The 16,599-nt window shown below is 33.0% G+C and overlaps 4 protein-coding genes and 1 pseudogene across 5 annotated transcripts; 1 reads left to right on the top strand and 4 right to left on the bottom strand.

Moving 5' to 3' along the window:
- Positions 1-63: 63 nt before the first annotated feature.
- On the bottom strand, positions 64-1,702 carry LOC128397832 (NDP-glycosyltransferase YjiC-like). Its single transcript, XM_053358595.1, has 2 exons — positions 1,526-1,702; positions 64-1,449 (listed from the first exon to the last, which is right to left on the bottom strand). Exons 1-2 carry the CDS (start codon positions 1,552-1,554, stop codon positions 192-194), a joined length of 1,287 nt encoding a protein of 428 aa, XP_053214570.1. The 5' UTR covers positions 1,555-1,702; the 3' UTR covers positions 64-191.
- Positions 1,703-2,123: 421 nt separating this feature from the next.
- On the bottom strand, positions 2,124-3,855 carry LOC128397833 (NDP-glycosyltransferase YjiC-like; annotated as a pseudogene).
- Positions 3,856-4,430: 575 nt separating this feature from the next.
- Positions 4,431-6,737, bottom strand: LOC128397836 (basigin-like). Its single transcript, XM_053358597.1, has 4 exons — positions 6,573-6,737; positions 6,067-6,163; positions 5,817-5,992; positions 4,431-5,746 (listed from the first exon to the last, which is right to left on the bottom strand). Exons 1-4 carry the CDS (start codon positions 6,613-6,615, stop codon positions 5,244-5,246), a joined length of 819 nt encoding a protein of 272 aa, XP_053214572.1. The 5' UTR covers positions 6,616-6,737; the 3' UTR covers positions 4,431-5,243.
- Positions 6,738-6,949: 212 nt separating this feature from the next.
- Positions 6,950-11,224, bottom strand: LOC128397837 (docking protein 5-like). Of its 2 annotated transcripts, XM_053358599.1 has the most exons (4): positions 10,834-11,224; positions 9,273-10,135; positions 8,557-8,863; positions 6,950-8,450 (listed from the first exon to the last, which is right to left on the bottom strand). In XM_053358599.1, exons 2-4 carry the CDS (start codon positions 9,613-9,615, stop codon positions 8,282-8,284), a joined length of 819 nt encoding a protein of 272 aa, XP_053214574.1. In that variant the 5' UTR covers positions 9,616-10,135; positions 10,834-11,224; the 3' UTR covers positions 6,950-8,281. The 2 variants fall into 2 exon arrangements, with proteins under 2 accessions (XP_053214574.1, XP_053214573.1); XM_053358598.1 differs by having other exon boundaries at positions 9,273-11,224.
- Positions 11,225-12,616: 1,392 nt separating this feature from the next.
- Positions 12,617-16,491, top strand: LOC128397890 (polypeptide N-acetylgalactosaminyltransferase 13-like). Its single transcript, XM_053358664.1, has 4 exons — positions 12,617-13,287; positions 13,493-13,642; positions 13,704-13,884; positions 14,520-16,491. The coding sequence occupies exons 1-4, from the start codon at positions 13,161-13,163 to the stop codon at positions 16,000-16,002; spliced, it is 1,941 nt and encodes a 646-aa protein (XP_053214639.1). The 5' UTR covers positions 12,617-13,160; the 3' UTR covers positions 16,003-16,491.
- Positions 16,492-16,599: the final 108 nt, after the last annotated feature.

The following is a 16,599-nucleotide window of genomic DNA, read 5'->3' as shown; positions in this document are numbered from 1 at the left end:
TGGCTAGGGGAGAGATTCGAATGGCGCTTCTTTCAAATCCACTAAAGTTCCAAGTCGTGAATCGTTTTAATAGATCAGAAAATTTTTATTATTTTTATGGTTTACAAAGAAAATATGATAAAATAATTGTGGTACATGTGAATTTTAATTAATTTAACTGAGGAATCATAGAAGAGAATTGGCTATTATGGTTATTGTTGTTTATTTGATGAAACAATTTCTTCAATTTTCTTGTTCAAATCGTTGATACTCTTCGAGTTGCGAACTTTTTCCCCGATTTTCGATAGTTTTTCGGCTAATTGTTTATCTTCAATCAATTCATCTATTGCAGTTAAAAGCTCTTCTTCTGTGACCCAATGAGGTCTGAATGACCTTCCAATCTTTAGATCCTCGACTCTTCGTCCATTATCATGTTGATCTCCAAACAAAGGTAATACAATACAAGGTTTACCAAAGTAGATCGTCTCAACGAAAGAATTGTTTCCTCCATGGTGAATAACTAAATCTACTTTGGGTAAAATTGCCATTTGGTTGACATATTTTCCACCAACCATATTCTCAGCTAATTCATATTTATCATGATAAAGTCCTTTCGAGATGATGAATTGATGTTTACTTTTACTACAAATGGATACAAGTCTTTTCATCAATTGAACATCAACCGATCCCATTGATCCCAATGAAAGAAAAACTTTCTTTCCTGGTCGATCGAAAAACGATTCATCGAATCCAAGTGGACCTTCCTCAACTTTACGAACCATATGATCAAGACGAAAACATTTATCAGGAACTGAACCAAACTCGAAATAATCAAGATCCGATGGAAATGAATACAAATTAAGATAAGGTGATAATCTGACCATTTTAAACGGATCGGGCTTAACTTCCTTTGAAATTAACCATTTATCGAAATCGGACTTTGTATCTTTCATCACATCCATCATAAGTATTTTCATCTCTGTGTTCAAACCAGGGTCAGTGTCGGGACTAAGTCCTAATCGAGCAATTGGTATATTTGGACCTTCATAAAGTCGAAGAGGATTACACGACGATAATAGCAGCCAAGGTCGACCGGATTTAATTACTGCAGGAACTGTTACATAAAAGTCCAAGATGATTAGGTCAGGATTTGATTTCTCGAAGACACTGGCCAGCTGATCATCGATTATCATTACATACTCGATAAAAGCTCGAGTAGCAGGTTCGATCAGTGTTTTTAATTGATCTTTCGGTTCTTTGCCAAAAGCATCAGCATGTTGTCCCATGAACGATCCCCACTTTTCTTGAAGATCTTGATCTTCAGGTACCGATGGGTCATCAAGTATTTCGATATCGAATTTATATTTCTCGATTGATGGAGACCATCGCTTAGGAACACCAAAGACAATTTGATGACCAAAATCTTGAAGCATTCGAGCTAATCCAATACACGAATTAACGTGACCATGACTTGAAAAAAAAACAGAAAAGAAAATCAATCAAGATTAATTAGAGAAATTCAATTCATCAGAATTGCAATACTCACCCGTCCATTGGAAGGAAAAAAACTTTCATGATCTCAAATCAGATTATATTATTAATTAAAATAATCAATGATCTTAAGTTATTAATGAATTTTGCAAGTACAGTCTTTACTCAAAATCATCTCTCTGCTAATTTGATTTACTTTTCAAAACAAACACTTCTCAACTGTCTAATCAATCGGATGATTTACTATCGTTTAATAATCAAAGTTAAATAATCATAAGATAATTATACTTAATGCAACACTCAAGTGTCGTGAAGCACTATTGGCGCAACGATTTAAACGCTGCTAAACTAATATAAGAAAAGATATGCGAGGGAACGAGGGTCGAAACGAATTTCACTAACATCGAAATTGTATCAAACTGCTCTGGACCTCGTCCCTTTTACTTTCACACGAACTTATCACCCTGTACAGTTCCTCATAAAGGAGTCATGATAGCTTTTCGAAATCATCTCTTAGCTGTCGCCATCCGACAGCAAGAATAAGACTCTAGAGCAAGAACTTTATCTGCCAATTCAGCAGCATAAAAAATAAGTTCATTTAAAGTTTTTGGGTTCTGTGATGTGATAACGAATTTGATCTGAGGCAAAAATCGTTCTTAAATGAAACTAATAATCAAATTTTCGGGCATTTTATTTTTCATTCCGAAGCAAACTTCCTGAATTTCATAGATAAATAACAGTTTAAAAGTTAACATTGAGAGAGAAGACAATCGATTCATGATTTGTTGATAGCCACAAGATGATCAATAGAGTCTAGTTGATGCATATTCATAATCAAAAGTTGCACTAGAAAAGTCGATTGTTTTGTTGTTGTCTAGGAGTTATTGTGGTTTATTTGATGAAACAATTTCTTCAATTTTCTTGTTCAAATCGTTGATACTCTTCGAGTTGCGAACTTTTTCCCCGATTTTCGATAGTTTTTCGGCTAATTGTTTATCTTCAATCAATTCATCTATTGCAGTTAAGAGCTCTTCTTCTGTGACCCAATGAGGTCTGAATGACCTTCCAATCTTTAGATCTTCGACTCTTCGTCCATTATCATGTTGATCGTTGAATAAAGGCAATACAATACAAGGTTTACCAAAGTAGATCGTCTCAACAAAAGAATTGTTTCCTCCATGGTGAATAACTAAATCTACTTTGGGTAAAATTGCCATTTGGTTGACATATTTTCCACCAACCATATTCTCAGCTAATTCATATTTATCATGATAAAGTCCTTTCGAGATGATGAATTGATGTTTACTTTTACTACAAATGGATACAAGTCTTTTCATTAATTGAACATCAACCGATCCCATTGATCCTAATGAAAGAAAAACTTTCTTTCCTGGTCGATCGAAAAACGATTCATCGAATCCAAGTGGACCTTCCTCAACTTTACGAACCATATGATCAAGACGAAAACATTTATCAGGAACTGAACCAAACTCGAAATAATCAAGATCCGATGGAAATGAATACAAGTTAAGAAAAGGTGATAATCTCAATATGGTAAATAGATCGGGCTCAACCTCCTTTGAAATTAACCATTTATCGAAATCAGACTTAACCTCTTTCATAGCATTCATCATAAGCATTTGCATTTGCATGGTCACAGAGGGATCAGTGTCCACACTTAGACCTAATCCAGCCATCGGTGTCTTTGGACCTTCGTAAAGTCGAAGAGGATTACACGAGAATAGTAACATCCAAGGTCGGCCCGATTTAACTACAGCAGGGACTGTAACCATAAAGTCCAATATGATTAGGTCAGGATTTGATTTCTCGAAAACACTGGCCAGCTGATCATCGATTATCTTTACACACTCGATAAAAGCTCGAGTAACAGGCTTAATAAATGCACTTAATTGATCTTTTGGTCCCTTACTAAGCGAATCAGCGTGCTCTCCTATGAACGATCCCCACTTTTCTTGAAGATCTTGATCTTCAGGTACCGATGGGTCATCAAGTATTTCGATATCGAATTTGTATTTCTCGATTGATGGAGACCATCGCTTAGGAACACCAAAACAATTTGATGACCAAAATCTTGAAGCATTCGAGCTAATCCAATACACGAATTAACGTGACCATGACTTGAAAAAAAAGAGATTCGGTCAAATTCAGTGCGAAAAATTCAATTCATCAAAGTTATAATACTCACGCATCCATTGGAAGGAAAAAAATCTTCATGGTGATAAATATCAATGAATTTTATTTCTCACTGACAAGTAAAAGTCTAATATTAACAAGGATAATTCAAGACAATTAACGTTATTGTCACTGAATTTTTCCAAGAGAACATTTTATTCATCTTAATTTCTCTGGCAATTTACAATTCGACAGTTATTAGTTTACTCTTCCAATGATTACCAAGATGAAAACGCCTTCAAATCGTACCATAAGTTCAATCATCTGATTAACTATTGCTCAAGAGATAATTATACTATAAGAGATAATTATAATACTACTCAAGAAAAAACCATCAGGTACTTTACAGTTCTCATCGAAAGTTTAAGAACAACAATCAGTTGATTGTGATAACTTTTCTCTGGTGAAATAATCAAGAAGAGTATTATAATATTAGATTAGCGAAGAAAAAGAAAATCAATCAAAGTCAATCAGATCGATGGAAAATGGAAAGTAATTAAAAACAAGAATTAAAGTTAATTTAGTTAAATGAAAGAAACGAAATTCTAAAATGAGAGAAATTGATTAACAACAATTAATCTTTCCAAGGGAAGACTATTATTACTTCTTGATTAATCAACTAGTCCTCTTAATTGTCAGAGATAATTATATTTCTTATGATCTGTAGCTTAAGATAACTTAATTAGTCATTTATATTGCACGATAATAAAGTTGTTACTGTGATAATGGTGGCAATCTAATCAATTGTTCAATCAACGAGAGGAATATATTATTAATTGTTAATCGAGGTTCGATTTTAGTTTATTTTAAATAGAATTGTTCTTACCAATATTACACATGAATTCCTGTTGAGTTGTTCATTTAATGGTTGCAGGGGCAGGAAAATAGTTATTACATATTGAATTCTGTGAGTTACAAGTTGTTACAACTGATATTTATGATATTCATGTATTTATAGAACGATAAATGGCAACAATTAAGAATCATGGATTCCAAGAGATTCAGATTATCAAGATAGGCAGTGAGAAAGAGGAACCAGAAAGAGTTGAATCGGTGAATTAAAAGGATAAAAGTATAATAACAATTAAAATTAAACTAATCATGTTTTTCTCGTTCGATATTGTCAAATTTCTCGGTGTTAATTACTTTTTTTTTACTAATCAATAGATGGTAAAGAATATTTTTCTTTTAGAAAAAAAAAACATTTGAGAAATAGAGACTTTGATCATTTAAACGATCATCAACTTCGATATATTATCTTCATTAACCTGACCATCAATTATGTCGACAATTTGATAACAATTGACCATTTATACATATCCATCAGACGTAACTCATTGGAAATTGATTCTCATTTCCAATAATTTTGATAACTTTTTTTTCTCATCGCCTTAGTTGTTGTAGTTTCGTAGTTGTTTGTGTGTCCCCCTTTCCAATGTCCATTTAAAGTAAAAGCGTAAAATTTTGATCACTGTGTTTAAGGTCATAATCTAATTTAAAGGTAAGCATAAGATAAGATGAGTTGATCTTGTTGATCCTTTTCTTTTGATTAATGGTAATCCAAGTTAACAATATTATCGTCATTTTGAATGCGCAGGACTTTTGAGTACACTTTTACCAACAGCTTCCTCGAACTCAGCTTTTCCCCTTCTCTTTTCGTAGATACAAATGACTGAACATAGAATAACAACTTCGGCCACAATTCCCAGGAATGGCCATAAAGCGGCTAATTTATCCTTTACTCGTACATTAACTGTACTGTTTGCTTTAATTTGACCATTCGATGCTTCGCAAATGTATTGAGCTCGATCGGTAAATTTAAGATCCTCCAAAGAAATGATTGACTTTCTGCTTACATATGATACACTTGAATCTTCACCATTGGTAATATTTAGATTTGTTAACATTTCTTCATCTCCATTAGGAAATTTACGATACCAAGCAAAGTTAATTTCGTCGTCTTTAAATGCTGCTCGAAGTAAAACTTCACAAACTAGATGCAAATCATCATCTTGAATGACATTGAATGAGTCCATGTCTTTGATATGATCAGCGGCTTTGAACGTTGCGAATTCAGGTTTTCCTAGAAGAGAACGTAAAATTAATTTTATCAATTTAACTGGGATTAGATTATTGTTGACAGATTAACTTACCTCTAACTCTGAAACTCTGAGTGTTTGTAGAGCTTGTTGAACAAGAGTAATCCCCTTCGTCAGAATTTTTCCTCGGATCTTCAATAGTCAGGGTACGATTATTGGCAGATAATTTGTATCTATTGTATTCATCACCTCGTATTAGCTGAGGTTTATCAAGTTCGACTAATTTGTACCTGATTAAGATAAAGAAAAAAAACCCCATTGATTAATAACAGCTAATTGTAATCCATGATTAAGAAAAAGTTACCATCTTATTTCATTTCCACGAAGTTCACAATCTAATTGCACAGAACCACCAATTTCGAGATCAATAAGTGGAGCTAATCTTTGCATAGTTACAGATTCTGAATGAATGAAAAAAAAAAGGAAAGAGTAAAATTCAATGAGATCATGTAAATCATGTAAATAAAAAGATTCAATTTGTAAATAGGTTATTGATGATAATTGATAACCTCAATTTTAACCCATAGAAACACCAACAGAAAAAAGTGTAAGATGAAAAATGTAAATCCATTTGATTGAAATTGTATTTTCTTTAAATGGGACACAATTAGCAGTGATAATGGTTATAGGGTTTAATTGCCCCTCGAATAAATCATTTCTTGAATCTGATCCAAATTACAAGAGATTAGTATAGATAATAAGGTCGACAGTAACCTTACAAGGATAATTAGATGAACAGAAATGAAATAGAAATACAATTTCAACAAAGGAATAGGATAATTGGGATTAGTAAATAAGAGATTAACTTACCTGCAATATGGATAAACAAGAGGTATGGTAATAACTTTAACATGTTAATTTAGTTTAAGGCTTTAACTTGTGAATTTATTGCGATTTAATTGGAGAAATTTAATTGTAAACAAAAAATTAAAGAAAAACAAATTAACCGATGAGAGTTGAAAGAGAGAAACAAATGAATAGAGTTCCCAGTTAGCCGAATTAGTGAGCGAGTCGAAAATTCCGGCTAAGCCTTTGAGAATTTTTCTATGGCTCAGTCGGTTCACTTTCTCTCATTTTTTTAGATTTTCTTTTTTCCTCCAAACTTGTCATCATCTAGTCGTAGTTGGAATGGACTTGACCTCTTCTCTCGGCTCAATCTTTTTGAACCGAAATTGAGAAACAAATAATTGTCTTAATTGTGGTAAGAAAATTTGTTCCCATTGATTTATTTGTAAATTCAATTGTTGTGACCAATTTGATTGTTTTTGTTTTTACAGAATTGATTGTTCATTTAATTGGTGGGGCAGGAAAATAATATTATTACATAATATTCAATTTGGAAGATTTAAACTTCTCTTCCAGGTCAATGAGGTAAGAAGACGAAAAAAAGTATCTAAAAACTTTTACTACATCGAAAGTGTAGTTGTCGTGATGGCGGTTCGATTGTTACGATCGAAGGGATTTCGTTTAAAGTTTTGAACAGATTGTTGTGTGCACATAACAAAGAGTGAAGATGAGGATGATGAGGATGATGGAGAAATTGATAGAGAAAGAGAAGATAATTGTCAATAAGATAGAAAAAGTTGACAATTGATCATTTTATCATTAGAGTTTCAGTTTGATCTGTCGATGGATAATTAAGTTAATGGTCTCCGTTTGTATCTATGATTTAGTTTAAATTATGATGGAGTTTAAATGTTCAAGAGATTAAATAATCTCAGGATGAGGATGAAAATTGACTCATCAATTTGGTGATTAGTTGATGATGAAGAGCAGGATAGAATTTAAGAAAAAAAAAGGAAATGGCAATCAGAAGATTAGATGATGATCATGATGAAGAGATGGAATCAAATGTAACAATCATTACATTTAAATTGAGGGAGTGGGAAGAGAGGAAGATTGTTGATTCTCTACCATGGATCATGATGATGACAATTATGTTAATGGAAAGAGAAACAACGATAATGATGATGATGGAAGAAAAATGTTGATGATGATGGTCATTGGTATGAATATAATTTATTCTCCTTCTTTAATTGCTCCTTGATTCTTTTCTGCTCTTTTCTACTATTATTATTATTATTCTTTCCATAATGATGATAATCAACGATTAGATTATAAGGCAAAAGACTTTTAAATGGTTCGCCCAAATCCAATTCATTTACTCGGAGAAAATATTGTTCTCTTCATTATCTCTGACTCTCCTTCTCCTCCTTCTTGACCATTTACTTTGTCCATTTACTGTATCATTATTATTCTCGAATTGAAGAGAAAATGTTTAATCGTTGAAATCCAAAGAAAAAAAGTTCTTCATCTGATCGTTAATCTAAATGATTCCAATTGTATCAATCCAATTCTTCTTGAGAAGTAAAAAACTTTCAGGGGAGAAAAATTGATTGATAAAAATCATCTTTCGTCTTCTCTTATGTACAAAATGTTCAAATTTCATCTTCTTTTTCCTCTTTGTTTTCCGAACATTTTATATAAGAACGATAATAATAATAATAATATGAATTCTTCTAAAGGCAATGTTGGACGAATCGGCTTGAAGTTGAACATTCTTTCGTTGATCGACTTGTCTTGTAATGAGCTTCGGCGATTGCAAGAGTTGCTTGATGGACTTTACGGTAAATTTTTTCACCCTCGAGGGTATGAAAGACGAACATTCCTTCACCAGTGGCACAATGTCTATAAATATATACCAGTAAAAGTGAACAATTAACAATCAAATTAGAATAGAATATTAACAAATAGAGGGAAAATATTGATTGAGAATCAATTGAGATCATATTACCTTCCAGCTTCGAAAGTAAATTTAGTTGGATCACTTCCATATCGACGAAGTGCCGTTAATGGCCAAGCAGCTAATTTAATCTTTGAATTGATCACATCCCATAGATAAATATGTTCATGGGTTACTTGAAGTAAACATTCACCGAAAGCATCTAATTTGGGTGTTGGCATAAGATAAACATGAAACTGTTCTTGTAGCTCTTTTTGTATTCCAGGACTCAGAATATCGGGTTCACCGGTCGCTAATCCCGGTTGTGGCACTAAACATTCCTGTGTTAACAATTTAACCCAAGTATCAGCTTCAAGATCTTAATAAAGAGAAAGATAAACAACAATTAATAAGATAATCATTTCAATTCACCGATAACATTAATCTAATTTAAGAAGGTGAGAGAGAGAGAGAGAGAAAGAAAATCGTAAAAACTAATCAATTGATGATCATTTTGTTGTAATAATATTGTTATATTATCAAACGATATTATCTTCATCATCATCATCATCATCATCATTATCAACAATCATCAACCGATTAAAAAAAGATGCGAACATGAAGAAGATAAAAAGATGATGAGGTTGGTAGAAAGGTAATCAAGTGTTTGAAGAGCCGGAGGTTAACATCATTATAAAGTTGAATGGTCAAGATGATGATGATGATGATGAAGGAAAACTAATAACATTTAGAGAAACGGAATAATTATTATTGATAGAAAAACCAACCTGATTCACAAGCAAACAATTTACAATTAATTGGATTGAAACTAATAGCAAATGAATGCTTCCGGTGGGTTATTGAGAGACGAGAAACATTTGATACATTGGTTAATATGATTGTTTTACATGAGCAATTGGTTCGAGCTGATTTTTCATCAAGAAATTTATCAATTCGACAAGGACCTTTGCTTGAAGCTCGTCTCAAGATAATCCAACGTTTCTGCCAAACACCAACAGTTTTAGACTTTAACTTGAGGTATCCTTGTTTGATTATATCACTTGTATCTGTGGCCATGGCAGTTAATGGCAGTCGAGTTGATTGTAATGATCGAGGTGGTGGTAAGTTCATTGGTTAACAATTAAAAAAATGGAAGCAAGAAAAGAAAAACAAATTAACCAGAAAACATGAGAAACAAAATAATAAACAAAAAGGTGAACAGTATTGATGATGGAGGAAAATGTTGTTGTTGTTGTTGTTGTGAAGGTTTCACAAAGAGATTAATGAGAAAACGATTTTAATCAAAGTAATTTGAAGGCACAGAAATTGTATTATTAGAGATGATGATTAAATAATAATAACACTATCCAATTGGTAGATTGTTGTTGATCTTGTTTTGTTACTCTGATTTGAGAGATGATGATGATGAAGATGAAGATGGAGAGAGATGAGGTTTGTTTTGTTTTGTTTTGTTTTGTTTGTTGATTTGATTTGAAATGTTGTTGAATTAATCACAGTCCATGATTACCATTGGGAGATAATTGTTTTCTTCTGGTAATAAGATGAAATTAAATTGTGATGATGATCGTTGACATTGAGGAGAAAAGATTATTCTCATTTTCTTTGGTGTTGGCTTTCTGTTTATCTTTCACTGTTTTAACATCCAAAGGTAAGAGAGAGAGATGAGGTTAATTTGAAGGCGAAGAAAAAAAAAGATGAAGAAAAAAAAACGTTGATGATACAAATTGATGGAAAAAGATGAAATTGAAAAGGGATAAGAAGTAAACAATATAATGAGATATTAATGACATGTAATTATTATTAAACCTAAAGAAGTTGATTGCAATGTGGTTAATCACAACACAGAAAAAGAGAGAGAGAGAGAGGTAAGGATGAGATGAAAAAGAAAAAAAGAAAGAAAAAGTTTGGGTGGAGTCAAGGGACTAAGCTAACAAAGTTGGAAAATGTTAGCCCGATAGTTGACAAGGCATCACGGGTGACGGGAAGAAAGAGGAGGGACGATAAGGGAGAAAGGGAGAGAGACACTAGAGAGAGATGATGATGATGGTGAAGATGAAGAAGACAAGAAGATCTGGAAAGAAGTTGAAACGATGATGATGAAGAAAACAGGGAGGACAAAAAAATAGTTTTTTTCTTTTTTTCTCTCTCTCTCTCTCTCTTTATTTTTCTCTCTTTTCGTCTTGAACACACACAGAAAATGAGAGAGAAAGCAAATCCAAGAGAAGCGGTCAAAAAGTCGAAATATTTTCTAACGCAAGTGACATTATCGTCCAACAAAAGAGACACTAAAAGAGAGAGAGAGAGAGAGAAAAGTCATCCAAGGTTAACCTATCAACATGTTGTTCCTTTGTTGATAATGTAGAAATTGAGATAAACCAAATAACCGTTGCGTTCACACACAGGGAGAAAAGAGATGAAGATAAGACACAATAAGATGATGATGCTGATGATGGTTAAGATGATAAAAGATGAAGAACCATGAGAATGATGAGAGATAAAAAGTTGAGAGAAAAACAAATCACAAGATTGGGCAAATTCGGTAAATCCAACGAACTTGGAAAATCCTTTTAATCCTTTGGTAGATAATCGGGATTAGGTGACGATTGTTATTCTCTAACAAAATTCTCAATAAAATCTGAGTGGTCACTCTTCAGGTAAAAAGAAAAACTTCTTCTTTGTAATGGCCGAGTTTTTAAAATAGTTTCCTTTCCTCTTCTGGTGCTTCAATTTTCTACCTCATCTTCATCTTCATCTCTCTCTCTCTCTCTCTCTCTCTCTCTCTCTCTCTCATTGGATCATCTTCTTTCTTACTACTGCTCATTTTTTCTCTTTCTTTAGGTTGTTGTAGAATTTTCTTCTTTTAGATTTTTTTCTACTCTTCTTCATCATCTTAAAGTCCGCCATTGAAACAACTATTGATGGTTTGATGTAATTTAATGGCCTCAGGGGCAACTATCGTTGAGAGAGAAGATGAGATGAGGGAGAAAAGAAAAGTTAGTGCACACCCGAACTTCATCTTTTTCTTCTTACCCAATAAAGAGAAGAGAGAGAAAAAAAACTGGTAAAGAGAAAGAAAGAAAGAGAAGGTCAAGTAAGAAAGAAAAGGTAAGAGAGACTCCGGGCCTTCTTTTCTCATCATCATCATCTTCTTCTTCTTCTTCTCCCATCATCATCTTTTAACTTCTTAAACTTTTTCTCTTCATCTTAACAGTTTTTTCTAACAAATAAACGAAATTTTCTTTCAATCAATTTTAATATTAAAATTCTAAATTTTCGCAATTGTTCCCTTCGTTCTTGTAATAGATTTTACCTTTCAATCCCATTAGACCATCAAATATCTCGAACTTATATTGTTCAATTGGTCATAGACAATTCGATGACCAAAACCAATAAAGATTCGAGTTAATCCAATACGCGAATTAACATGATCACGACAAGAGAGAAAAAAAGAGAAACAATAAAACTTAATCAGAGAAAAGTCAATCGATTAAAGTTGTAATACTTACGAATTCATCGAAGTCTTAAAATATCTAAGATAAATTCGATTTGAATCATCTACACGAATTTCGATATTCACAATTTTCTCCCGTTGACTTGGAATTTCGTTCGAAGAGCTTCGACTTCGAAAAATATCATCTCTTTCTTTGTATAAATAATAATCTCGAATTTATTTCGAAAAATGAACCTACAAGTATGACGAATCGACGAGAATCCAGTTTTTTGACCATTTCTATTCAGCTAAAGTGACAATACTCTATTTAGCTAATCGAAAAAGCCGAACAATAATAAACTTATCCAACTCTTTTTTCTGTAACGTTTTTCACGAATATCAAACTCTAAGCCATTGATCGTGATGACCAACAAAGGAAAAGGAAAAAGTTTTAAGAACTTGGAAACTTTGAATTGATCACGAACCAAGAATGAAAATTGTAAACGACTCAACGAAATCAATCTAATGTAACGAGCTATTCGACAATCGTGTTAATCGTCTAGTGACCGGCAAGTGACCATAAGAAATGGCGGAATAAAACATTAGATGGCGTTAATAGAATCACAGGTAAAGAGTTTTTTTTTATTCTTTTCTCTTTTTTGGTAAACTGGTTTTCGCCAATTTACCGAGATCAACATTTTCCTTCATGTTTTCATTTTGACTCTTCTTCTCTTCAATCGTTTTACTCTTCTCTTAATTGTTATTAATTGTTCTTCTCCTTCTTCTTAATTGTTGTCCCTAATTCTATCAGATAATTGCAATGGAATCAACGATTATCCATAAATTTCCATTGTTTGATTGTGTCTATTAAAAGATTGACCCGTTTGGTGTTTTCCATGTTTTCCTCTTGTTATTTGTTGATGTTTTCTTTCACTCTAAATATTATGTTCCTAATTAACTGATTCTAATCAAGTGATGGATAAAATATCAACCACAATCAAATTAATTTCGTTTTCTTCATCTATTGTTATCATCATCTTCTTTTCTTAGTGTTGATTTGTTTTTCTAATTGAAGTAAACAAATGTCTCTCTCATCTATTGGTGTCCATTCATCTAAATCATATGTTTCCATTTTCCCTGTCATTAGATTTAATTACTTCTAAATTAGTGTATTTTCTTTAACCACAATTAGTCGTAAAATTGTCGTCAATTGTTCAACTTAACGATGACTCGATTATTCCGACGGCTTCTGGGTAGAAGGCGAATTTTTTATCCATTTCTAGTAATCATTTGTATCGCTATTGTTTCATCTATACTCTATTCATTAGTCCATGTAAATCAAAGTAATCAAGGTAAGAATCAATTGATTGAACAATTAAACTAGTCTTTCAATACTAGAAAACTAATAAAGTCCACCAATTAATAGTCCATCTATTGACAAATCTATTCTCAATCTCTTTTAACTCGCTAACGATATTAGCAAACTTTTTCCATTGGAAATCCAATCAATCGATCTGCTAATTAATTGTTCATTTTGCTTTGTTTTTCTCAATTTAGACTCAATTGATGAAGATCCTAATGTTATGATTATGCTAAGTGAATCTAAATTACAAAAAGAGTTCATTGATAAAAAGGGAATCCATGTTATCGTTGGTCAATATAATGGTAAAAGTTTACCTTGGTTAGGATCGGCCAATCTGTCGCAAGGTAAATTTAATTGATTGTTGAGTCAATAATCAAACTAATCAATTGACCTTTTTTCCCTTAGAAATTCTTAATAGCAACAATTATAATCCAATTCCAAGGGCTGGTGAACATGGATCCCCTGTTTATATATCTCAACATGAACAACAGAAGGTGAAAATTTTGTATCATATAAACAAGTTCAATATCGTTGCTTCAGACAGAATTTCAGTTGACCGGTCACTTCCTGACCCCCGGAAACAAAGGTAATAGTTAAAAATTACCTTTTCTCTTTGTTGTCACCTTAATTATCACCAGAATTCATGATTCCCACCGTTTGTTGAGCGTTAATATCATGAAAAAAAAGGTGAAAAATTCAGATATTACGATGAGGGGTTGAAATGGTTTTCTCTTTCATGATAAACTAACTCAATGAATATCATGATGAGTTAATCACTGGAAGATTAACCATTGCTGAGAACAATCATTTCAATTGATTCTAAGGTAACATTGACCTCAAGGTAGAAATCAAACTTTGTGGCGAGTTTTTTTTTCTCGCTTCTCTATTTGATACTTTATGTTTTCTTTACACATCATGATGTTAATCTTGAGGAGAAATGTTTAGGAGAGATTAATTTCTCAGAGGGAATTTGAAGTGAAAAAAATGGTTACCTGTGTTCTGCTGATTAGCCTGAGAATTCATTGTAGGCTCTCTCTCTTGTGAGAGATCACTCAACCGCTCTCATTGAAGCTCTATCTTTATATCTTCATATCCATCATCATCTTCATCTTCTTCTCACAACGCCCACTTAGCTCACCTGAGGTTATTTAGAAAAAAAAGAAAATTCTAACTTAATATTTTTGCTTTTTCTCCTCTTCTACAAATCTGATTCTCCTGTAGTTGTAAAGAAAGGATTTACGATAGACCTTTAGGTAAATCGAGTATCATCATTGTCTTTCACAACGAAGCTTGGTCAACTTTGGTTCGAACTGTTCATTCGGTCATTAAAACTTCACCGAAATCCATTTTGGAAGAGATAATTATGGTCGATGATGCGAGTACTCGAACTTTTCTTGGAATCGAACTAGATCATTATATGAACAATTTAACTTTATCATCTTCAATTCCAATTAAGATCATTCGTTCCACTCAGAGAATTGGATTGATTAAAGCTCGTCTGATTGGAGCGGAAAAAGCGACCGGTCAAGTGTTAACTTTTCTTGATGCTCATTGCGAGGCTACAACTGGTTGGTTAGAACCTCTTCTCGATCGAATTGCATCCGATCCTAAACGGGTCGTTTGTCCGGTCATCGATATTATCCATGAGGAAACTTTTGCTTTTGCAAGAAGTTTTGAGCTACATTGGGGTGGAATCAATTGGAACCTTCATTTCCGCTGGTATCCCATTGGTCAAGCTGAATTATCTCGAATTAAAAAACCCGATTCTTCCGAAGCTAGTCAACCATTTCGAACTCCCATCATGGCTGGTGGCTTATTTGCCATTGATCGATCATATTTCTACTCCATTGGTTCTTATGATGATCAGATGGATATTTGGGGTGGTGAGAATATTGAACTTTCCCTGAGAGTTTGGCAATGTGGTGGAACCATGGAAATTGTTCCCTGTTCCCATGTCGCTCATTTATTCCGAAAATCGTCACCATACACCTTCCCAAGGCCCGATGGAGTTACTGGTGTTTTATACACAAATTTGGCTCGAGTTTTACATGTTTGGATGGATCCTGATTATCTCAATTTCTTTTACAAAATTAATCCAATCATGATGAAAACAATTTACGGTGAAGGTTCATCTGCATCAAATCAAGATCTAAGTCAAATACCCGATAAATTAAACAATTTAACCCAACGATTAGAGCTTAAGAAACGTTTATCTTGTAAAAGTTTCTCATGGTTTTTGGATAACGTTTGGCCTGAACACTTTTTCCCGACTCATGATAGATGGTTTGGTAAAATTCGTAACATTGGTCTTGGTGAATGTCTTCAGAGACCAAATGCCGATGGTGGACCTTCGTCGAGTAACGGGGTTGGCCAAGTTGATTTAGATCGATGTGCAATCGAAACTTATTCACCTCAATGTTTCGTTTACACTAAACAAGGAACCATTTTAACGGACGAATCGATCTGTTTGGATGCGATTAACACGGACACCGATCCGTCGGTTTTACTTCTTGCCTGTTCTCAATCTACTAGACAAAAATGGAGATTCTCACATGATGATAAACGTATTCTTCATGTTAAAAGTGGCCTTTGTCTTGACCTGGATCGAATTAATCGAAGGAAATTAACGCTGAATAAATGTTCACCCGTTAAAAGTCAACAATGGGACATGATGGCAATCGATTGGTCAAAACAATCAACCTAAAAAAAAAGATCGAAAGAGAAAAACAGTAAATTTTTTTCCAAATTCTTCTCATTGGAATCAAGAGTAGACAAAAAAATCTTTTCCATTTAAAGTTTTACTCTAATTGTTGCCAAATTTGGTTAATCAACTTTATTTAAAGCTTAATTAGCGACCTGATTGTAAATACAAATTGTGATTAGTACTTTTTTTTCACCGACTTTAAAACAATTGACATTCTCCCAGTGAAAGATAACTTGCCTTTTCTTAATTGTACCTACATGATAAGAGGTCACATTCATCAATGGAACCACCAAAAAGTTGATTAGATTAACAATTAAGGAGAAATTAAAAATTCACCAAAATTTTGTATCAATTAACAAGGAAAATTGTGATACCAACAATATGACACTCAAATCTAATTGTAAATTATTCGATAAAAAATTCGCAATTGTAATTTTAAAACTAATCAATTTTCTATTCAATTATTCAAACATCAAGTTAACGAAACAATTAATCAGTTAATTGAGAAGAGAATTAAAATTATTTTCTTTTTCCACCAAGAGATGGCAGCACATTCGACGAATTTAACTCTTCCTTTTTTTCTTTCTCTCTGTTAGT

The sequence above is a fragment of the Panonychus citri genome, unplaced genomic scaffold (genome assembly GCF_014898815.1).
Source record: "Panonychus citri isolate SS breed McGregor unplaced genomic scaffold, ASM1489881v1 Contig00040, whole genome shotgun sequence".
In the NCBI taxonomy this organism is placed as follows: domain Eukaryota; kingdom Metazoa; phylum Arthropoda; class Arachnida; order Trombidiformes; family Tetranychidae; genus Panonychus; species Panonychus citri.
This window is presented reverse-complemented; position numbering and strand designations above follow the sequence as displayed.